At 46.4% G+C, this 23,581-nt stretch overlaps 1 protein-coding gene across 5 annotated transcripts in view; it reads right to left on the bottom strand.

Moving 5' to 3' along the window:
* The window catches only part of CACNB4 (calcium voltage-gated channel auxiliary subunit beta 4), a 116,386-nt gene that overhangs the window by 27,641 nt on the left and 65,164 nt on the right, over positions 1 to 23,581 (bottom strand). For all 5 annotated transcript variants that reach the window (XR_012764982.1, XR_012764981.1, XM_075429841.1 and 2 more), the window contains 6 exons: positions 10,487 to 10,606; positions 10,023 to 10,145; positions 4,175 to 4,305; positions 1,734 to 1,810; positions 1,338 to 1,357; positions 1,143 to 1,223 (listed from right to left, as the gene is read on the bottom strand). Coding sequence is in view for 3 of the 5 variants with exons in the window: in XM_075429841.1 (XP_075285956.1) it covers positions 1,143 to 1,223; positions 1,338 to 1,357; positions 1,734 to 1,810; positions 4,175 to 4,305; positions 10,023 to 10,145; positions 10,487 to 10,606 (552 nt within the window). In the remaining 2 variants the exon portion in view is untranslated. The remainder of the gene's footprint in view (positions 1 to 1,142; positions 1,224 to 1,337; positions 1,358 to 1,733; positions 1,811 to 4,174; positions 4,306 to 10,022; positions 10,146 to 10,486; positions 10,607 to 23,581) is intronic.

The raw sequence follows: 23,581 nt of genomic DNA, 5'->3' as shown, positions 1-23,581 counted from the left end.
TCCTGTCAAGAAATACCACGGTAAAATTAAAAGGCAGAGTAGAACACGAAATACCTTTGATGAACTACACTTTCAATCATTCTTACAAAAAAACCAAGGCACGAACACTGCATTATGCTAATAATGGTACCATGTTGTAAGCTTCCAAAAAGAACCATTCCAATGTGTTTAATAATCTCCTGTAAAGTACTAACAACATTAATTAAGCTAAATGAAGTGTATCTTTGATTTTATGTTCATGTTCATTTAGTTGCTAATTCAGCAAAACACTTAACAGATGGTTAAGTTCACTAAAATGCCCTGCTAAAAGCCTGTGCTCGTTTAGCACGTATTAAATGCTCATTTGAATCTGCAGCAGCCTTGAAAAATGGGCGTTCTGTTTAGCTGTGCATGTTACCATACCTACTTCCACACTGAACAGAGGCAAGTAACTTAGAAGGGTTAAAGGTTTCTTTACATACATATTTCAATGTATTAAGAATCTTAAAAAAAACCTTTCAAGAAAACATGCTGAAACAATAATTGTTAGTTCCCACATTCAGTTTCAGGTGCTGGAGAACAGAACTGAACACGCTGCAATAGTCCAGCGACTTCATTTGCCAACACCGAGTTTCATGGGAAGATGTGAAGTTTTTATAAGTGAAAAAAGGACACCAGCAGGGAAGCTTCTTCAGAATTTTTGCTAATGAACTTCAAAGCACAATGCTAGTTTGACTAGAATTTTATATGCATACAGAAGTCTAGCTCATTAACTTGACTGCTCCAACTCCTTGTAGCGGACACAAACTCTCCTCTTCTTACTTGATTAAATCAAGAGCAACTGTACAGAAAATAATGGCTGTGCACTGCGTTTAAAGCAGTAAAACTGCGGCGAGCACAACAGTGTACTTGTGTCACCCACCCTCCAGCTGGGACATCACCAGTAACAGACATCGTGGCAAGGCGGAAAAAAATTCAGCTGGTACCCAAACGGTGCAAAGAGCGAACTGGGCTCTCAGTTCTTCTTTTACATTTTTGACAATTATTTAAGCTAAGGTCACCTTAAATTATCATAAAATAGTTGCACTGGACCACACGCACTGAATGTACAGAGGAAGATTACAGATAAGAAACTACTAATTGCCAGTACCTGGAATACATACCTCATAGCCTTTCAGTGATGGACCCACCAAGACAACAGGTCTCATTGACGGCACCACGTCATAGGGGGGCACATGTTCTGTCTAGAAGAAGAACACAACCCTTCAGCTCATTAGCCAAAGAAGATCTGTATGAAAATCCTGGGAATTATGTATTAGAATTAAATAAACTAAAATGAAAACGGAAGTACTACTTACCACTTTCTGCTTCTGTTTTGCTAAAAGACCAAATGAGAACTTGGTTAAAACCCACACGCTGTGTATAACAACCATAACACTTGCAAACAAAAATCCCTTTGCCAATGCACTTTCGATGTCTCTCAGAGTACCTCCCTTCTGGTCAGCCCTGTTTAACCTGGTCATTCGTTCCACTCCCAGGCAGCTGCCACTTCTCCCAAGATTTTTTCCCGGTCCCTTAGCAACTACTGCATGTCTAGAAATAGCTGTCTTTCTCCACCTCCGCACGCAAGCACTTTTCTGTAACATGTCTTAATAAGTCAGCAAAGGGGGGAAACCTGCATTCTTCATATACGGTTTTTAAAATACAAGTATTAGAAATAGCAAAGAGTTTCCTTAAATAAACTTCTGTCTTACCCGTGGAAGTGGGCGTGGCTCGAAACGTGCCAGAAACCATTTCTCCAAGACTTGAAGAAGAATTTCCACTCGATTTCCTACGGTGTCAGAAAGAGAGAGCCCCACTAACACCAAGCGCCCGGAGACGCAAACGTGTGAGGGAGCAGCTATGAGGAACTGCCCCATGAGAAATTACACGCCAGAGGAGAGTCTTCACCCACATCCCTGCTGCACGAAAGCCTCCCCTGAAGTGAGAGGTGCCGAGTGCCAGGCAGGGACACAGGGAAACCAAAGTGTCTGTAATTAAGCAGACCTTCACATCCGGAAGAGCTGCGTACAGGCTACGAGGGGAGAGCAGGTCCCACCACAGACCAAGGGCAGCTTTGCTGCCATCAGCCCGCAGGCTGGGGAACGCAGCAGCTCTTGCAGTAGACACCTGCTAAACGCAGCGCACAGCCCCGCTCTGCACGAGCTCTCCCTCCCAGCGCTCCTCCGTCGCGCTCGGCCGCTCTACCGGCACGCGTAACTAGCCAGACACATCTCTTGGCAGGTCTGGGATCTTAACTGGTGGTTTAAATCGCTTTTGTTGTGTCGCCATGGTGGTTTAAGTAGCTCCTTTTTCCATTCGCTGTACCTCCCGGCTCCCAGCCAGGCAGCTCTGCCCTCCCCTCCCGGTGAGATGCACCCAGCAGAACTGCTTGTGCAGCAAACCTGCAGCAGACTGGGACAGCAAACTGGTTTGGGGAGGAGGAAGACGCGCAGGTGAATCAGCTCTCTAACTCAGCTGGTACAACAAGCAGCGGAGGAGGAGATGGGAGGAGGGAAGGAGAGCTCAGGGCAAAAGGGAGAGGACTGTTCAAGCAACTGACTCCTGCAGGTCACACAGTCCCATGGCACAACCTGCATCTCTGGCACAGTATTTGGTGTTCTCTGTTACGTACAGACTGCCCAGCAAGAGGATGCTAGTCCTGACCAGTATTTTGTCCTTGCCTTCTTGCCACACGCTCTCCAGAGTGGGGACTGTTAACTCCCGGGCTTGGCAAACCCTTTGCGAACACGTACTGGACTTGAGAAACCCTCTTTAATAGGTGACTTTCTGCTGCCTTCCTCAGGCAAAACTAGAATTCTTCCTCATCACATAGAGCCTTAGTATCACAGCTAGGCACAGCTTTTAAAGAAATCTTAAGGTACAGATACTGTATGACTGTATCTAACAAAGATGCTCAAAAATACGCTATTTTATGATTATACATTACTTTCAATTTTATCACACAAATCTAGGACTGTTAGTGCAGACTACTTAAAAGCTTAACAGATATCCTTTACTGTACTTGCCCATCTCTTTCGTACTTGATTTTATTCCTAATATTCGCCATAGGTGCAAGTAGCCAAAATCTGTGCAAGAATTGGTGATTCGGTGGAGTCACGCCCATTCACACAAGTAGAGAATTTATCTGCTGTATCTGAAACAGTATCTCAAACACTCTGCTAGTGTCCATCTCTCCGAATTAGATAATCTTCTTTCTGTACATTGAGATACACCGGCTTCCTTGGAAGCTATTGCAAAAATTATAAAAGCAATTTGAAAAAAGCGTTCAATCACTCTAAAAACATTTTCCCATATGGTTTATACTTCAAATGACTCCTGACCTTGATTAAGCATATTAGCATGCCAATTCCCTGACAGTACTATACAGGCTAAATTATGCTCCTCTTACTGCTATCTATTAGGACCAGACTCTATTGGCTCACGTCTCTCTACTCTGCAGTACTAAGGGTTTTGTCCTCCTTGTTGTCTGTGTGAACATTTACATTTCTTTTTCAATTAGTGGGAATTAAAAAAAGAGAAATGTATTTCGCGTATTCAGCCAATAGAAGAGTGACTTCAGTGTCTGAACTGAGATTACGAGAAATCAGTTTTACTTCCTAGACCTGCCACCAAGTTTGTATTTTCCAGGGACTTGCAACCTTCAGCTGCAGCAGCATGGAGACACAGAATGGTCAGGCTGGGAGATGAAGAATAAAGGAAGTCGAACAACAAAGCTCATCTTAGAAAGTCTGAAAAGCTTGGTTTGGGCCAAAACGGAGATGAAGGAAAAAAGAAAGAAAAAGCCCACAGCCTTAAGTATGTAACAGTTTGGAAAAAAATCTGGCAGTCTTTGAGCACCAAGCTGACTTAAACCCTTGGAGACGTAAAACTCTCTGGCCTTTCAGAAACTTCTGTCATTACCACCCATACTGCATTACTGATCTTTCCTAAAGTCAATACACATTTTTTTCTTGTTTCTTATCGTCAGTATCTAACATGTCTATTCTCTGCAAATATGTATTTTCATTTGGAATCCCAAATCAAACATGCCTCCAAACGCGCTGCAATAAAACAAGAATCAAGTGACCTTTGAAAATATTGTCCGGTGTCAGAAATTATTTGAAATGATTTTAAAAGGTTACAGCATTCTTACCCTCCATGGAAACGTCCTCTCTTCTGCTCCTGTTGAATGCGGATATTCTCCAGTCTAAGCGGGCTTGGAATAAAGCCAATCTCGCAGCCCTCCTTAACCAGCCTTCCTATCCACCAGTCGTTATTGTATTTCTGGAACACAGAAAGGTTACTGGCTTCAGTTCAAAACGCTCCGCGTCCGAAACTCCCTTACTTTGTTATCCGCCATCCTTAACTCCGCACTGGTCAATGAAACCAGACCCACGCTGACGTCCGGACGCTGGACGGTCCGTGTGAATTTCAGTGAAGCTAAGAGGTGCTCGGCAGTATTGCGAAGGTCGCTGTCTTCTTTGCAGCCGGACAGCGGAAAGCGGTGTTATCTGTGGCAGCATTGGCTTCTTTCCCAACTGCCCCAGCACATCCTGCTCTGACTCTTCCTCTAATGTCACCAACCAAGGTGCCGAGTGTGACAGTGATTTAACGAGACGAACCAATTTCTGGTGAACCAAGGCCACCAAACTACCTAACAGTGGCCATATAAAGCAGTCAAGCACAAAAATAACACCTTCAGATCACCATCAAAACCACCAGTATCGGTTCCTTATGAATTTTAACAGTCTACACCAAAGATCACCACCGCTGCCATTTTCCCTTCCTCCTTTCCAGGTGCTTGCACAGATGTTGTTAACAAGTTACCCCTTCGCAAAAACCTTGTGTGGTGGAAAAGCTCTACAAACACCATTCTAGAAACCAAAATAAAGACCAACCAATGCAAGACAATATAGAAAACTTATCAGCTCCAGCAGTGAACCAAACCCGTGTCTGGTTAATGCTACAGTGTGACACCTCTCTACAAATGATGCTTTTATAGTGCTGCTGCCTAGAAGTAGCTAAACTCTTTGGAGGCATACACTTTTAAATTTATGACAGTTGAAGAAAAATTCACCTTTAGGAAGAAACTTTAATATATATCTGAAAGTATAAAATTTAATTTTATCATTACCCTTTAGTAACACATGTTTTTCTGCATTACTGGAAGTCTGGCCTAACTTTAATGACGGAAAGATGAAAAGCGGTATCATAGTGGCTATCAGAGTGGAAAAGGATTTGTTGTAGCTGGCTGCCAGCAGAGCTTTTGAAGAAAAATATCTGAAAACCTCATACTCTGCTATGCTTCATTAGGCACCTCCGTGTTCAAAAGAAACACTACTTCTCACAACTGACTTTCAAGTCATTAAGACCAGCACGAGTGTACCGATTTTGTTTGCGTGCCTTGAGCAAAAAGTTATCACAGAAATCTCGTCTTAAAAATGATCAGTTCTCTTGGCTCCATATTCTCAAGCACTTCACTTTCTGCAGAAACACATAAATACCATGTCCTGGCTGCCAAAGTCGTGCCTAACTGGTCTCTGAAACATACGGAGCCTCAACACCTTTGAAAAATAAATTAGCCTTTTTATTAACCCATACATACACACAAATATTAGCATACACAGCTAAGGGAAATGCAGTCCTTGTACCCTCACCTTGAGAACCTGTCCTCCCTATACAGCTGTTCTTCACGCAAGAGGTTCCATTCTGTAGGGATGTACGTTAGGGACTGCTTCGAGTGTCCAGAGCTCAACGATTGCGACGACAAGGTTGAAAGCCCATGGATAAAGATGAGGGGGAAAGCCAACAAGGCAGATGTCCTGCTGGGGGTCTGTGACAGACCACCCAACCAGGATGAAGAGGCAGACGAAGTTTTCTACAAGCAGAAGTCTCACAATTGCTAGCCCTTGTTCTTGTGGGGGACTTTAACTTACCAGGCATCTGCTGGAAATACAACACAGCAGAGAGGAAACAGCCCAGGAGGTTCCTGGAGCGTGTGGAAGAGAACTTCCCGACGCAGCTGGTAAGTGAGCCTACCAGGGGAGGTGCCTCGCTAGACCTGCTGTTTACTAACAGAGAAGGACTGGTGGGAGATGTGGTGGCTGGAGGCCGTCTTGGGCTTAGCAACCATGAAATGACAGAGTTCTCAGTTCGAGGTGAAGTTAAGATGGGGGCCAGCAAAACCACCACCACGGACTTTCGGAGGGCAGACTTTGGCCTGTTCAGGATGCTGGTTGAGAGGGTCCCCTGGGAGAAAGTCCTGAAGGGCAAAGGGGTCCAGGCAGGCTGGACATTCTTCAAGGAGGAAGTCTTAAAGGCAGAGGAGCAGGCTGTCCCCATGTGCCGCAAGATGAACCGGCAGGGAAGACAGCCAGCCTGGCTGAACAGGGAGCTCTTGCTGGGACTTAAGAAAAAAAGGAGCGTCTACCACCTATGGAAGAAAGGGCAGGCAACTCAAGTGGATGAAGGAAAGGCTGTGGATGTCATCTACCTGGACTTTAGTAAGGCCTTTGACACTGTTCCCCACAGTATCCTCCTGGAGAAACTAGTTGCCCAGGGTTTGGATGGGTGCACTCTTCCCTGGATAAAGAACTGGCTGCATGGCCAAACCCAGAGAGTGGTGGTGGAGTTAAATCCAGCTGGCGGCCGGTCATGAGTGGTGTTCCCCAGGGCTCAGTTCTGGGTCCAGTCTTGTTTAACATCTGTATCGATTTGGATGAGGGGACTGAGTGCTCCCTCAGTAAGTCCGCAGATGACACCAAGTTGGGCGGGAGTGTCGATCTGCTCGAGGGCAGGAAGGCTCTGCAGAGGGATCTGGTCAGGCCAACTGTACGAGGTTCAACAAGGCGAAATGCTGGGTCCTGCACCTGGGTCACAACAACCCCATGCAACGCTACAGGCTTAGGAAGGACTGGCTGGAGAGCTGCCCGGCGGAAAAAGATCTTGGTGTGTTGGTCGACAGCCAACTGAATGTGAGCCAGCAGTGTGCCCAGGTGGCCAAGAGGCCAGCGGCATCCTGGCTTGGATCAGGAATGGTGTGGCCAGCAGGAGTAGGGAGGTGATGGTGCCTCTGTACTCGGCACTGGTGAGGCTGCACCTCGAGTGCTGTGCCCAGCTTTGGGCCCCTCACTGCAAGGAGGACATTGAGGGGCTGGAGCGTCTCCAGAGAAGGGCAGCAAGGCTGGTGAGGGGTCTAGAGAACAAGTCTTACGAGAAGTGGCTGAGGGAGCTGGGGCTGTTTAGTCTGGAGAAGAGGAGGCTGAAGGGGAACCTTGTCTGTCTCTAAAACTACCTGACAGGAGGGTGTAGTGAGGCGAGTGTTGGTCTCTTCTGCCAAGTAACTAGTGATAGGACAAGTGGCCTCATGTTGTGTCAGGGGAGGTTTAGATCAGATATTAGGAAAAATTTCTTTCCTGAAGGAGTAGTCAGGCATTGGACCAGGCTGCCCAGGAAGATGGTGGAGTCCCCACCCCTGAAGGGGGTTCAAAAACCATGTAGATGTGGCACTTGGGGACATGGTTTAGCAGGCATGGGGGTGTTGGGTGGATGGTTGGACTTGATGATCTTAGAGGTCTCTTCCAACCTATGATTCTATGAGTATATTATCATTTCAACTTTTAAAGTATCTATTCTTCAGGCTCTTATGACCCTGATTCAGACAATGTCAGTAAGCAAAGCTGAATTTTAAATATGTTGCTTCTGCTTAAGTCGACAGAACTATTTACATTCTTCAGAATAGACAAATACTTCAGGATCTAGCATTCTGCTGTTGTCAATCAGTTAAATCAATTGATGGATTTAAACCACCGCAAAACCTAAGTCCCATGAGCATTACCCATTCTATTTTCGTTGTAAATATATGGATTGAACATAGGGATCTTGCTTCCATTAGCAGGTCATGGACCTCCGAGTGATGCCTCTAGGTATGAGATCAGAATCAGCGTTATGCCAAGAATATCTGAACAATACAAATGGTAACGATGCAGCAAGGAACGCAGGGCTATTTGCATTAGGTCATTACCTCCCATATGTTATTCTTCATATTCAGCATGTGGGAGGACTATAGTTCATTCTTGCTGGTTGCCATGCCCATGATTTCTTCTGCACTGTCAGTAACTGTTGCTACTCCATCTTTTAAGTAAGCCCATCATGTATAGTCTTGTAGGAGACAGATGAGACATACAGGACACATTCTCAATATAGCAACTCATCAGCTACTGCTGCCATTTCATCCTGTCTGCAGGGTGACCTTACTTCTTACCTAGTTTAGCATTATTCTAAAATCTGGGACCCTGCTTGTTCTAGCCCAAGCAAGCCTGCCAGACCACTGAAAAACAAATTCTGCAAAGCCTTTTCCCATGCAGCTAAAGACTCCAGCCTGGGGCACCATTCCCGAAATCCTGCTGAGTTACAGCCACAGCTTCAGGCAAGCAGAAGGTTTCAGCGTTAACAAAGGAACTGTGCTAAACCCTCAGCAGAGCTGACAAACAGCAGTAAGCCAGACGGCTAACAGTTTAGTGACAGTGCAATCCCGGCCATTTAGATCTTGGAAGAAACTCACAGAATGCCAAGACACGGACCTGACACTGGCCTGACAATAAAGGCAGCCACATCCTGGGAAAGCCAAGATCAAGTACTTGCTTTAACGGTGACGCACAGAGTTACCTGGATGGTCGCACAGGACCATGTACACTATAAAGATACTATGTCAGGTTCTGGTGTGGATGGGAAAACTTCAGGGAAGGTAGCTGAGGAAGCGATCCGAGTGCGGTAATGGATGTAGCTACCTGCATTCAACTCTGAGTGCTAGCAAAGGACCTTTTCCTGACGGGAAGCAGGGTTAGAAGGTGGCGTACATCAAGGGAGTTCGATGGCGGTGCTAGACAGAACACATTCTTGGGGAACGAAGAGGAGGGGCAACCAGTTCTGCACGCAGAGATAACCAGGTTCAGATTCAGTGCTCCACTTCCTCAGCAGGGGCTTAAGCACTGTTTCACAAAAGTGTTTGAAAAAAAGGAACACACAAAAGAAACAAATTAAAAAAAAAATCCCAATCAAATTTCCATCTGTTTGCAGCAAACTGAGAAAATAGAACACGGGAATCAACTGCCTCTCCTGCATCTTTCTCAGGGAGAAAGAATTGAAAGCAAAACTCCCTGTCCTATCACCCATCTCTGCCTCTAGAGGTGCCAAAGCAGGTGTTTCGCTCCTAAATGTGCTCAGTCTAAAGGAGATCAGTGCTCTGAAGCGATGATAGACACTTGTTCAAAGAAAGAGACAAACGAGTACTGAACACCCTAAACTAAACCCAGAACGCAGAGATGAAAAGATGGCTTTGCAAGCTGCAAGCCTATGTACAGATCTACAAAGCAACAGGGGCTTATGCAAATTTGGAGGGCGCACTTCAGATAAAGAATTGCAGAAAATATGCTCAACAGGCAAGAAAATGTATTTTTCTCTACCAGAGCCATACTCAGGGCCCATTTATTCCCGTTCCTTTTTCCTTATTTTTGTATCTGTTCTCTTCAGTATTTTCTTACTGTATTACTCCAAGTTTTATTTCCTCCCTTACAAGCCTATCTGGTGCTTTACCAAGACCTGGTGTAACCTGGTGCTACTTCACTTTCTGATCAATATTTCTATTACCTAATCCCTGACCCATCACAAACTTCATCTGATGAACAGAATCCCAATCTACCATGTTGAAGGCTATTTCACATACCACAAGATGTTGTTTCCTTCCTGTGTCATGAAAATCCAACAGCAAGTCGGTAAAAAAAAAGCGCCAGATACCCACCCCAGGGTGCTGGAACTCTAAAAAAGCTGAGGTACCCCCACATCATCACTAATCCGACGGATGTGCTGTGCCCTCCTGTCTTCACTCGGCTCTCGGCTCTCTTTTTAATCTGATATTGCCCAGCCCCGACTGTTCAAATCGTAGTCCTTGGCATGTAAAAAGTTTCCCTTTCACCTTCCCTTTTACTGCTTCTTGGTTTTACCTCTTTAATGTGTAGGAAGTCCTTGGCATCAAAAGAGATGGCAGTGCTTGGGACAGGAACATCTTCATCCAGAGCTCCACAGTAACTCACATTAGTCTTAACAGCAAATGCTACTGGTTTGGACTACAAATAGAAACACAGATCACAAACAGTGGAAACTTTTCTGAATCAAGAACTGATTTGTTGTATCAAATTACCAAAAACCTTTGCCAAATACATCAAAATTCAGACCTAATAATTTCATGTGAGCCAGCGGAGTCCAGCTCACTAGAGAAGCTCCCCATTTATACAAGAATATCTGCACTATATTCCCCCAAGCATCTTGTCTGCAGGTAACTTCACTCAAGTGCCAACCTATTTCAAAAGACAGCATCACCATTGTAAACCAACAGTGGGAATTTTAACACCAGGCAAAAGATAAACACCACATAACGTAGTTCTTATTAAAGTTGAAAAGAACACACCTTCGCCCTTTCAAGTTGTATAGCTGCTTGCTGTTCTCTTTCTTGGCGGATTGCTTCCCTGTCTTCTTCCAAAGAGACATCAGAGTCTGAGGGTCTGCTTGTGTACGAATCTGCTGAGCCCTGAAATTAAATTCACGTCACTAAGAAAACATATGTAACAAACAGAAATCCCCTCCCCAGCCAGATTCATGAAACACTTTTAAAATATTTGTTTCTTCATTTCTTTAAGTGGGTTTTACATATTGTTGCTAGCACAAAAAATCTGCCGAATTTAGCAGAGAAATAACCTGGCTTTACTGATCAGGTGTACTAAGGCAAAGACAAAAGTCCCAGGAAAAACCTCTCTCTCCACTTTCACAGACTCTCTTCGCTTTCCTACTGACACTGCCACACCACTCAGGTGTGGGCACTGTCCAGAAACCTTTATAATACTTAAATCCTGTCTGACAACCTTAGATTCAAGATTGTCAAGGGTTAGGTCACATCACATACAATTAAGGTATTATAAAGCTTGGTCAGAATCACCCTTCCCTGTAAATACAGCACCATTGTGTAAGTACTTCCCTCCCCGCCGTGGCTGCCACTCACATAAAGCTTTGTTCTATGCTTCAAAAGGGGAAAAAAGTGGCAAAAGTCACTATATTAAAAGCTCCCCAACAGGGCCACACAAAAGCTATACAATGATATGAAACGAAAGCAGCACATACAAGCAGAAGCGAAATGCAACAGCTTGTAAGGGAGGAAATAAGGTACCGCCACAGTTAAGATTTTTTTGTCTGGGACGTTATTCAGGATGCCTGGCAACACCTGAAGCGTGCAGTGGCTCCGCTCTATACGAAGCCACCCGACTCCAGAGTCCTGCACAGCTGATCTTTATGTTTCTGTGGAGCCAACTGAAAGACAGGGGTTTAATCTCACAAAACAGAGGAGGAAAGGTAAAGGGAGTATTTACTCCTGACGAATCCGAAATACCAATCCCCATCTCTTGAAAACCTCAAACACTCGACTCATTGTAGGTCCCTTCCAACTGAAATAGTCTATTCTATTCCACTCTCTTTTATCCTAACGACCCAGAAGCCGAGCAAGACTAGGACTTCAGCCTAGACTTCAAGGAGCACCGCTGACGGAGCTGCGTACAACTGGGCATTCATACAAAAGGCGAAGTGAATTTTCACTACAGGAGGAAACTCCTACAAAGATCTCAAAATGCTAACGTCTAGGCCTAACTTTCCACTCAAGGTAAATGTTAACAGGAAATATACGTCCCTTATTGAGCCGTTTCCCAAGCAAATGGAATTTTCTCTAATAAATTAATATGTCTGGCTGGTGAACAATGGGCCTTTGCTTGAGCCAGACTCCAGCCTCGCAGAACCCTGTTCTGTCCAATACAGCACTTGGCTAATCTGTGTTCGGGTTGTTGGTCAGGTCCCAGCCCGGGCGAGCTCCGCGCTGGCTGCGGGTGACACGCAGCCATCGCCCGCTCCCCGGGTTCTGCACACAGCACGCGGCAGTGCTGGCAACGGCTGCTACAGAAGTCAGTATATTGTTTAGTGTAAAGAGCTGCACATACTTTGCACTGTAGTCTGATTTTTAACTTACCTATTTTGCACGTCTTAGGAAAAGTAACTACACAAAACCACTACCATAATAAAAGAGAACTTCAAAAGGATCAGGATAATGTAGAGCTGCAGCAGGAGCCAGCCCCAGTACTGTACGCAGTAGAAGGAATACAGGGCAATGTCTGACCACTGCCAAGAGACATGACTTCTGTGTGGGAAAGGAGCCATGTGCCCAGCTTTGTCTGCTATACTGTACTGTACTACATAACCAGGGCAACAAGTAATCCCAGAATCACAGAATCCCAGCATGGCAGGGGTTGGCAGGGCCCTCTGTGGGTCACTCAGCCCAACCCCCTGCCCAAGCAGGGTCACCCAGAGCAGGCTGCACAGCACCGCGGCCAGGCGGGGCTGGAATATCTCCAGAGAAGGAGACTCCACAGCCTCCCTGGGCAGCCTGGGCCAGGGCTCCGTCACCCTCAGAGGGAAGAAGTTCTTCCTCATGTTCAGACGGAACGAGAATTTCTAAGCCATCACACTTCTGGCAACAAATGGAAAACATACATATCTATATATTTATAGCTCTATAGAGCTCCAAAATCTGTAACTCTGCATGACGTCTTTCAATTTTTTTCCTTAAATTCTTTTATATCTTGCAGCACAGGGACACATATTCTATGTAATCCTACAATCGCAGACTGGTTTAGGTTGGAAGGGACCTTACAGATCACCCAGTTCCACCCCCCTGCCCTGGGCAGGGACCCCTTCCACCAGCCCAGGCTGCTCCCAGCCCCATCCAACCTGGCCTTGAACCCTGCCAGGGAGGGGGCAGCCACAGCTCCTCTGGGCAGCCTGGGCCAGGGCCTCACCACCCTCACGGGGAACAATTCCTTCCTTCGATCTAATCTAAATCTGTCCTCTTTCAGCTTGAAGCCACCACCCCTTGTCCTATCTAATCTACCATAGATGTCAATATTCTTACTCTCCATGTAAACTAACATATTCTTAAATATTGATGTGAATACTTATCCATTAGAAGACTTCGGGCAATGAACCGCTGATGAGCATATGTTCTCTTCTTGTCACATACTCGTAACTTGGCCATAAGCGTGGTACCATCACTAGGGAGGGCAGATTTCCTCCATGTCCAGAAGAAGATTCGCCTAACATGAGCTAACTCACAGCTCTGATATTAACAGCCCAGAGAAATCCCTTCCCAGGACAGCTGGCCGGCCCGCGCACCAAGGCGAGCTGGGAAGGCGTCGGGTGTCTGCAAAGACACACGCATTCGGGGGCCGGAGCCGGAACAAGTCTAACACCAACAGGCTGAGAACCAGCATTAGCTGCTGGCAGCAGCACAAGCTTTTCCTAGCTCGGGAGCTAGACGTGCTGCTCTCCCTTCTGCTTCCTTCAGGATGTAGCAGAGAGCAGGGAACTCACCAAAAGAGCACCAAAGACACCTCTCGTGCTGCTCAGTGGCTGCCTGTTACTCCTCTCTCCCCATCTTGGGGGCAAGGTTAAAACTCCAGCTATCAAACGCATCGCCAACAGAGGCATAAAGAACATTTCTTCCTGGAGCAAAAGCGAGAGTGCAAAGCACGCCAACTCATCGCACCCAGGCGAAATGGGTGCCAGGAGACCCCCTGCCTAGCCTACTGTTCCAGCCAACATCTCTGTTCGGCAACTGAAGGGGAAGGCCTGCCCGTGGAAGACTGAATTTATACGGTCCAATATTCTAGTCCTAAAATTATAGCCTGTCCTCCATACCACAGCCTGCATTGTTCAAAGCAATTAGAGAAAAAAAAAGGAAAAAAATATCGACCGATAGACCGGGAGTCACAAAGACAGCCCAACTTTGTGGTGGAGAATCATTTATTGATATCATTTATATCTTTTATTGTCCACTAAACACTCTGAAGATACAAAATGCTTTATAGCTGCTGATCTTCACCTTTTGTACTTACAGACAACAAAGCTTCAACAGCAGCAGAAAGGAAGCAGGAAAAGTAATAACATTCTCCAAATAACAAATCAAAAGGCATAATAATAAACACAAATAATGTACTGCAGTAGGAATAGGCTTCTCTCCAAGATTTTAGTCCTACCTGGCAGCAGGAGCACACCATGTCCTGGCATGCCTGAAGCCTGAGACAAAGCCACTACTGCTGTCATCGACAGTAGCAGACACTGTTCTTCACCCAGGTGCTCTCTGACCATGTCCTTTCCCCCTTAATTTTCTAGGTACTGAAAGGTGTGTGAGAACAGGCACAGAGCACGGCACCGACAGGATGGGTATCAGCATCACGCACGTCGGTGGACTGCAGAAATCATCTGTATCGGCAAATGGTGAACAGAAAGTGCACAGGCTCACACCTGTGTATTTATTCCAGTCCTCTGGGTATGATTCAGTGTAGCTCTGCAACAGAATTTAATAGAAATAGAAACCTATGCTGGATGCAGAGTTTCCCATACTGGCTTTTAGTGGTATGTGTTTGAGCACTGACCTATTTAATGCTGTCAGAACAAAGTAGTCTTAACCAAAGTCGCTGATACTGCAAGGCTACCCCAGGCTGCTCTTCCGTGCTAATCACTGCCTGCATGCCAAATGACACGGATTGGTACAATCACATCCGCACGATCCCTTCTCTTGCAAGTTATGCCAAATAGCAAGTGGCTTATCGGAAAGATGCAGCCCCAGGACGGTGACTCATGTGATGCTGAACTGCAGCATCCCGCTGAAAACAAGGCAGGATTCTGCAAATGGCAGCAAGAGGAGCAGAAAAAGCAGTCACAGAATCACAGACTCACAGAACGGTCAGGGTTGGAAGGGACCTCTGTGGGTCACCCAGCCCAACCCCCTGCCCAAGCAGGGTCACCCACAGCAGGCTGCACAGCACCGCGGCCAGGCGGGGCTGGAATATCTCCAGAGAAGGAGACTCCACAGCCTCCCTGGGCAGCCTGGGCCAGGGCTCTGGCACCCTCAGAGGGAAGAAGTTCTTCCTCGGGTTCAGCTGGAGCTTCCTCTGCTTCAGTTTGTGCCCGTTGCCCCTTGTCCTGTCGCTGGGCACCACTGCAAAGAGTCTGGCCCCGTCCTCCTGACCCCCACCCTGCAGATATTTAGAAGCATTTCTAAGGTCCCCTCTCAGCCTTCTCTTCTCCAGGCTGAACAAGCCCAGCTCCCTCAGCCTCTCCTCGGAGGAGAGATGCTCCCATCCCCTCCTCATCCTCGTAGCCCTCCACTGGACTCTCTCCAGTAGCTCCTCGTCTTTCTTGAACTGGGGAGCCCAGCACTGGACACAGCACTGCAGATGGGGCCTCCCCAGGGCAGAGCAGAGGGGGAGGAGAACCTCCCTCGACCTGCTGCCCACACTCCTCCTAATGCAGTCCAAGGTAAGTGATGAAAATTGGCGTTCTGTAACATACTGTAACCACGGGCCAAGGAACCCAAGTGTCCACACTGGGTCTGAGCAAAAGACAAAGCAAGGTTAAGGTTGGCTAACTTCAAAGTTTACTTTCCCCGGCTCCATCACTGCCCCACACGGAGGAAGGCTACACGGTCCGACCGGGCACCGCACACTGACCCTTGCAAGCCACCTCACCGACTGCCCGGTCATCATTCCTGCTCCTGCTAACACCACCCTTGATCTCTCCACTCTGCGTTCACCAGCCAAGACGCATTTGGACTGGACTTTTGGCAGCAGCGACTTCTCCTCACAAAATGGGACTCGGAATCTGATTAAGGCTTCTGGGAACTACTATAACACAAGCAGTCCATAAATTAAAAATAACCCTTGTTATCCTCAAAAGTCCAGCTCTGGACTGTTTTTTGAAACAGTGCATAGCGAAAAGTATCACTTCTCGTATTTAATTTTCGGTTCTGTTTAAAATTTTTGATCGAAGATCAGAATATTGCCCGCAGTATTGTGCAATATTGACAGAATATTGTGCAACAAGCCAACAAGAACACTCCTGCCTGCACAGCACCGAGCCCAGTGAAGTTCTGGACTGACAGCAAGTATTTGTTGAAACTGCAATAGATGTGATGACACTAAATACTGCGATGCACCCATGCTCTTGTCACAGCTGGGAAAGTGTAACTGACTGCCTGACACAGCGAAAACCAAATCATGTTAGTAGTCTCATGGAAGGGAGAGGAGAAGCAAGAGGAAAGAAGGCACTCCCCATCTTTTTCTGTACACCAAAACTTCATAAAAAGGACCCTTTAATTTCTTTATTTTCCTATTGCTTACAGCAGCAAGCTGATAATTTGGAGCATTTCGCTATGTCCACAGCTTCACATTTAAACGTAATATTCAAGGACCAATTATCCCACTAACTGCAACCCAGCCTCAACCTCACAACCCCCAGGAGACACAGGAACTTTGTCAAGTGGGAGCATATGCAATGTGTTCTAGGGCACACCAGATCTGACAATTTGAAGGAAACAGGCCTTGCTAGATAATTATATTATTCAAGGCAATGAAAGACTCATTTCATATTTCACAGCCTTTTTACTTTGGGCTTCTGTGAATTCACTTTTCTTGCAATTTATTATTTCTTTTCTCCCTCATTCATTTTCCTCTCTCATCAGTTAGTATAATTCGGCTCTGATAAAAATAATGAGGTTTGAAGCAACCCCAAAAACACTAGGGAAAAAGGATAAAGCAGAAAGAACAGCGGGTCTGTTTATTCAGCAACTACAAAATAACGGTAAATCATCAGTCCCTCTTGCTCAGTCACTTGTCTCGCACTTGAAACTGCTAAAGATACGTGCCGAGGCGGCTGGATGACTGGAAAGGGAACAGAATATTCCTAGTGAACATGGTTTTTCTAAGGCCCAGCCTGTTTAGGGAGGAAAAATTCACATGCATCCTCTTCCAGGACACTTGAAACACCAGGCAGCCAGGCCCAGTCCACCTGCTTGCTGAAGAAAAGAGCAGAAGAAAACACCAGCCTTTAGCTGTTACGGTTTCAGAAAGGGAAAAAAAATACAGCCTTCAGTGAGGCTGCACATAATTTTTTTTCCAACTGCCATAAATATACAGCTCTGAATTGCTCTCCATCCAGCCATAACTCGGAATGCTCTGTCATATACCTTGTGCAATTAAAGCACCGATCCATTAGGAGCTCCAATAAACCAGATGACATGCAGTCTCTTTTGAAAAGATTTAGGGTGCTGCAGAGTCCATCACAACCCAGAAAGCATTTCTGAAAACGTAGCCGGCTGAGAGAAAAAGCTTCTGCCTTACCCATTAAGCAAGACAACCGGGCAGCGCTGTCTAACTGTAGGCAGCCTCCTGCCGCAGAAGGACTGGCTACGGGCGTTCGGAGCGCGTCTTTCTGTCCAGGAATAAGCAGACACGGAGCACACGTGGCAATCGCTGTGCTCAACAAAGCATACATGCCACTGAAGAGGAAAGCCCGAGCATCTGCCTTCACACGCACACACTGTTTTCAGCTGAGAACATGAAAAATGTCTTGGCAATAACAGAGAGTTCGCTTTCAAAACCCACAGCACTTCAAAATGACAAAGTATCAGGAGCGGCAGCACACCTCCAGGCAGCCAATTATTTTGAATGGTTTGCTGGAGTTTGAGTAATATCAGAGCTAGGGACAGCACAAAATACTTCAGGGAAAAAGGATCACTTCTGTCCCATCCTGTCTCGCCTCCTCCGTCTCCTTCTCGCTCCTCCTCACAACAGGACTCCCACTCGGTACCTTCAAGCGTCCCTACAGGTTTTGGGATGCTCGAGGCAGCTTCGCCTCCTGCCAGACACAGTATGCAAAAGCCCCAGAGACCCTGCAGATCCTGTCCTGATGCTGAACACGGAGGTTACGCAGCAGACCGAAGAGCTGAACCAGAGCTCATTCCAATGCTTTTAAACCGGTCAGGACTTCAACTGCACATTTTCTAGCAGACATCCAACCGTGTGAGGACACATACAGCACACCGGAGGTTTAAGAGAGCAATATTGTACAAAACAAGATTGCTCATCATTGTTTAGCTGTTTTGTACCAGAAAACAGACAAACATGACCTTGTAAAGCACAATGCCACTTTCTCCTACACGCTGTTTTTCGCACTCAGCCTGCGTTGTCACATTTCTGTCTCTGCGATGCTGGGGACAGCCAGTAAAATCCCCACTGAGGGCGAGGGCACAGCAGCCCTGCTGCGCAGGAAGCCTGCAACTTAGGTAAGAATTAGTAAAAGAAAAATTCACATTTACAGACAGATATACAGATACAAAAACTTGTCTTATGTTGCAACTTGTTCCACGTCGATTCTGCTGCGTTCTGTTGGCACTGTAGGGCAGAGTGAGAACCGCACAGGCTGGGAGGAACCGCAGGCTCCTGCATACCCTGGAGGAGAGGGACAAGTCAGCAGATCTGGCTTTCTGCGGTGGTCTTGTTGCTGTTTTGGTTTTTGTTTGTTTTTTTTTTTAACTAATCATGTTACCAAGAATGAAAAATCAAAAGTAGACTTCCGGGTGCAATCTTGACCTGTCCTTTAACACCCAGCTCCTGCAAATGTCCTTACATAAAGCTGGACACTGGAACTCACGGATCTCTCCCCAACCTCCAATTCCCACAAAAGCAGGGGAGTAGCACACTTAGGACTGGCGCAGTTATTACAGCACTGCCAGGAAATGCCAAACTTGCACGCAGAGAAGCGGAAATTTCACTTCTTGGCTAAGACATGGAATGGTGGAGAGACTGGCTACCACTAGTCACTTTGGCTGGATTAAATACATACTACCACAGGGCTTGAATTTTCTTAGGATGTTTGCTTTGCAAGAATCAGAAAGCATTTCATCCCATTGAATAGAGCCATTCATGATTAACTGGGCACTTCAGCACGTTTAGCTCCTCCAGCTGCCAAAACCTCTGATCAGAGAGCAGCCCACGGAACAGGGTGCTCCTGGCAGGGGCTGGCGGGTGCTCGGATGCCACGGGGCTACACCTCACGGCTAGGCTGCTACCAGAAGGGGCCGCTTCCAGGTACCGTGTTGACTTCCCGAGAAATTCAGTCGTAGGCTGAAACACAGAAAACAGCAAAGTAACCCTTGCTCTCAGGCCAAACCCTATTCCAGCCCACACCAGGCACGGTCACTCAGTTTACAGCATCAGAAGAGGGAAGAGTTTGTTCTAAACCAGGACTATTTTTGTCCTAGATGCATTCAGCATGTCTCGTGGTCAGTTATTTCCCGAGTACTGTACCCAACAGTATTTTGCACAAAAGGAGGCAGGAAGCATTCTTCCTGCCACATAAATGAAATCCCAAGATTTCATCCTCCCAAACCAGAAGAGAAAGGCGAGATCTCAAAAGCCCTGGTGCAGCCAAAGCTCAGTTGAGAGCAACAATCACCTTGCACGCCTTGGGCAAGACGGGAGCGGCCACCCCTGTGTGTCCACAGCACCAACCTGTGCAGGCAAAGCCCATCTTTGGCAACTGCGTCTTGCCCACAAGGGTAACGTTTTCCGTGCACCAAAAATTGCTGGCTATTTTTCATGATATGTGTTTAGAGAGAATTATTGATTCAAGCACTGGAACAGGCTGCCCAGGGAGGCTGTGGAGTCTCCTTCTCTGGAGATATTCCAGCCCCGCCTGGACGCGGTGCTGTGCAGCCTGCTGTGGGTGACCCTGCTTGGGCAGGGGGTTGGGCTGGGTGACCCCCAGAGGGCCCTGCTGACCCTGACCATGCTGGGATTCTGTGATTCTGTGAAGTTACATTGTGATACAGGTCCTTAAAGCTACTTACATGCAACACTTCTGAACTTGGCATGTACATGCATGGAAATAATGTGAGAAGGCTCTTTTTTATTACCAGAACAGCATATGCAGGTAAAAGGTCAATACAGCCCCATCAGAGAGGTGGCTCTTTCTATTTGCCATATATTGCAAGCTTTAAGCAACTCAAGATTTGTTTATTGTTATTATTACTACTATTAGATTTTCTTCATTGCTTTGTCACTTCTTTTCCATCGCAGTCATTGCCCCATTCATTCATTTTAAAGAGCATAATAAAACCCCATGCAATCATTTAGGTGCAATTCAGGACGTCAGCATTGCTCAGAAACAAAGGCTGTATCCTAAAGCCTAAGTGACTCCAGTCCATAGCTCTGTCCCTAGCTGGGGCTGAGGTCTCTTCCCACTCTGACAGTGGAAGCAGCCAGAAAGCTAAGTAGCTACCTGGAGAAGCAAGACTGATTTCATTAGCCCGTCCCTCACCTCCCTTTCACACAAGATGTATTCATGAAGAACTGGAGCCACAACTTCAAAAAAGATCCGAGTGCCCTCAGTCCTCTGCAACTTTCAGCGAGAATTGAGGTCAACGCGCGTCGCACATGAGGCTACGCACCTCCTTAACAAGCTCACAGAAAGCTGACAAAGTTCTTGACAAAGTTCTTGACAAAGTTCTTGACAAAGTTCTTGACAAAGTTCTTGACAAAGTTCTTGACAAAGCAAAAGGAGAACAAACCGGCAGAGCGATGGCTGCAGGGCCGTATGCTGCCATATGCCACGTGCGTTCAAGGAATGATGTTTTTTTTCTTCTTTTAAACAGAAGACCTACTCCTTGCAGATGCAGTTCGCCCCAAGTCCCAACACAAACTGTCTCACTGGTCCACGTGCATCGTGAAGTCCCTCTGCACAACATTAGCCTCTGCGTAAGCCAGTCATAGCATCTGTACTGTTCCCACTGCCTGAAAATGTGGGTTTAGCTCACAGAGGTTACTAGGGTAAGTCTGCCATGAAGACAGGTGCTATAGAGGATAAGTGCTAACATAATTTTACATGGAAACAGGAACCTAGATTTGTGGACTTCAAAAAACCCCACGTTTTAAATAACAATGGCCACTACTGTTGATCACAGTTGGTGCTCACCTGGTCTCAGCACTCAGGGTGGGCAGCTAAATTTAATTACCGGTCAGGTGATGTAATTAAGAGGCAAATACAAAACAGTGGGTATCTGTTCATTTGGCATGAAAACATTACTGTGCTGCAGTCAAAGCCAGGGCCAGAACGATCTGTGTGTGCTAGCAGAGCAACCCCAGTAAAATACTGCAGAGAGGTACTGTCCTGCGCGAGGCTTCCGTGGGAGCTCAAGGCTGGTGCAGCAACCCTTCGCACTGCTGAAACCAAAGGGGTTGTTCCCACGTGTAGAGGCTTTGCAGAATGAGGTGCAGAGATCACACTGCAAGCACAGTCCCTATTTTGTTTTTAATATCCTCTAGAATTCTTACTATCCCCCTAGAATTACAAAATCCGTTACAGCTGCTGTAATGTTAAATCACGAGGCCCAGCAGAGCTGCAGGAAAGCATTTTAGCCAGACTTTTTCACAAATCCACATCTAAGAGACAATGTGAACGTGCCACTGAAAGTCCAAACAGGACAAGGTTCTTTCCAACCAAATCATTTCCTTGCTGAATAACTGACAAACACACAAGCCAGCTGCATAACCATTTTGCACTGAGTTGTGATTTCAGACTTACATGCTCAGTAATTATTTCCTTCTATATGTTTGATAAATTTATTTAAGACAACTCATTAGGTGTCTCAGCAATTTGGAAATTACTAGGTAGTCAGAACATGTTTTTTCTTTATGAATACTAATTATTAGAAAATAGGGCCATTGTTCGAACGTTTATTTTTATGATCTCTTTTTTCCCCCCGAATTTAAAATCCTGCAGTCACATCTCCTTTCTCAAGCTGCCTTCAGTTCAGCACAGATTGTGTTTTTACATCTAAGAAATCTGGTTTAAAAAAACCCTACTAGTAATATATACATTTGCTGCCAAAATACTACATCTTTTTCTGTAATGTTCAAATGAACATGCAACACGTACAAGAATTTGCCTGATATGCATTACAGGTATACATTTACTAGGTGTTACACATGGAAAAGGTCTAGAGTTTAAAGATCTATGTAGACTAAAAAGAAGCCCAAGATGGTGGCCATTGAATATGTTCAGTTATTCTAAGCTCGTCACATTTTGACAGATGTAATTTCTTATGTTGTAAATTACTGTTAACTCCAATGTTGTTTTGCCTTTGCCAGAACCTCAAACGATAACCAGTCAATGTTTTACATGTTTTAGTGGCACAGAGGACACCATAAACTACCTGGAAGCACAAAGACGGACAAAATGTTTCACTAGTTTGTCCCTGGGTGTTTCCATTCTCTTGACAATAAAAATACATTTCCCATTAGTAATAAGGAAATTATTAAACGCATTGTGGCACCAGTCAAACCGCCCCAGATCTCTCCGCTCTGCTGGCAACGCCTACACGAACAGCCGAGGGCACCGCAAGTTACCCGGTCCCCTTCCCAACAACAGTTCGTAGGCGCTGCGTCATCCTGGCCCGTTACTCAGCCAAGCAATCGAGCACACGCCCACATCCACCCTCTTACTCAGCAAAGCCCATCGCGTCCCTCTGACGACTGCCGCGTCCCCAAGTCCCTGCGAGCTCCTGCGTGAGGGCTTGGCTGAGCTGTGTCCCAGCACGACCTCATCCCGGTGACAGCAGTAAGTCCCGGCGCGAGTCCCTCATGCCATGGCCGCTGGGTAACCGTGGCTAAAGCGATCGGCTCCAGGGCAAGGTCTGGTTGGGTCTCCCTTGGCACTAAGCCTTGGAGCACTCTGTCCCAAGGAAGGAAAGGGAGACTGTCTTGGGGGCATCCCTAACCTGAAATATCACAGAATCACAGAATCACAGAATAGTAGGGGTTGGAAGGGACCTCTGTGGGTCACCCAGCCCAACCCCCTGCCGAAGCAGGGTCACCCAGAGCAGGCTGCACAGGACTGCGTCCAGGCGGGTCTTGAATATCTTCAGAGAAGGAGACTCCACAGCCTCCCTGGGCAGCCTGGGCCAGGGCTCCGGCACCCTCAGAGGGAAGAAGTTCTTCCTCGGGTTCAGCTGGAGCTTCCTGTGCCTCAGTTTGTGCCCATTGCCCCTTGTCCTGTCACTGGGCACCACTGAAAATATCCCCGACGGGAGGCTGCCGGAGTCTGCAGCGTGTCCGCCTGCGGCATTCACAGTACAACTGGACGACAGAGGTGAGTATCTGCTCATCCTTTTTTCTGCCCTCGCCTCCAAATTAATCATTTTTATTTGGGGGTGAGGATTTCTCTCCCCTCCAAAAAGAGTTTAAATTCAGATCTTCCCGCACCAAGAAACACTCCAAACACTTTTCCTGCAGTCTCCAAGCAAACTGAAAGGTGAAGCTCACAGCCAGACAGGTAGCTACAGCCTCAGACTGTTTCCCTCCCAAAATGTGTCCAAACTATGAAATTTGAACAATACACAAACCTTTCAAACTCGGTTTTTTTGTTCAACCATAAAAGAGCAAAGATCTGCCTGGGAATGCTCTGATCTGTGTTTTGTTCCAACTGTTTGTCGTTAGCAGTGTGACTGAACCAAGCCCTGAACACCTCTAGTCGGAATTTTGCTTCACTCTCAGCAGCAGGTCCCTCTTTTTCATGAAGGCTATTTGGAAGACCCAGGAGAGAAAAAAGGTGTTTTTTTAAGGGATAAAAC

Source organism: Opisthocomus hoazin, chromosome 9 (genome assembly GCF_030867145.1).
Source record: "Opisthocomus hoazin isolate bOpiHoa1 chromosome 9, bOpiHoa1.hap1, whole genome shotgun sequence".
NCBI classification, from domain to species: domain Eukaryota; kingdom Metazoa; phylum Chordata; class Aves; order Opisthocomiformes; family Opisthocomidae; genus Opisthocomus; species Opisthocomus hoazin.
Note: the sequence above shows the minus strand (reverse complement) of the source record. Positions and strands in the feature narration are given on the sequence as shown.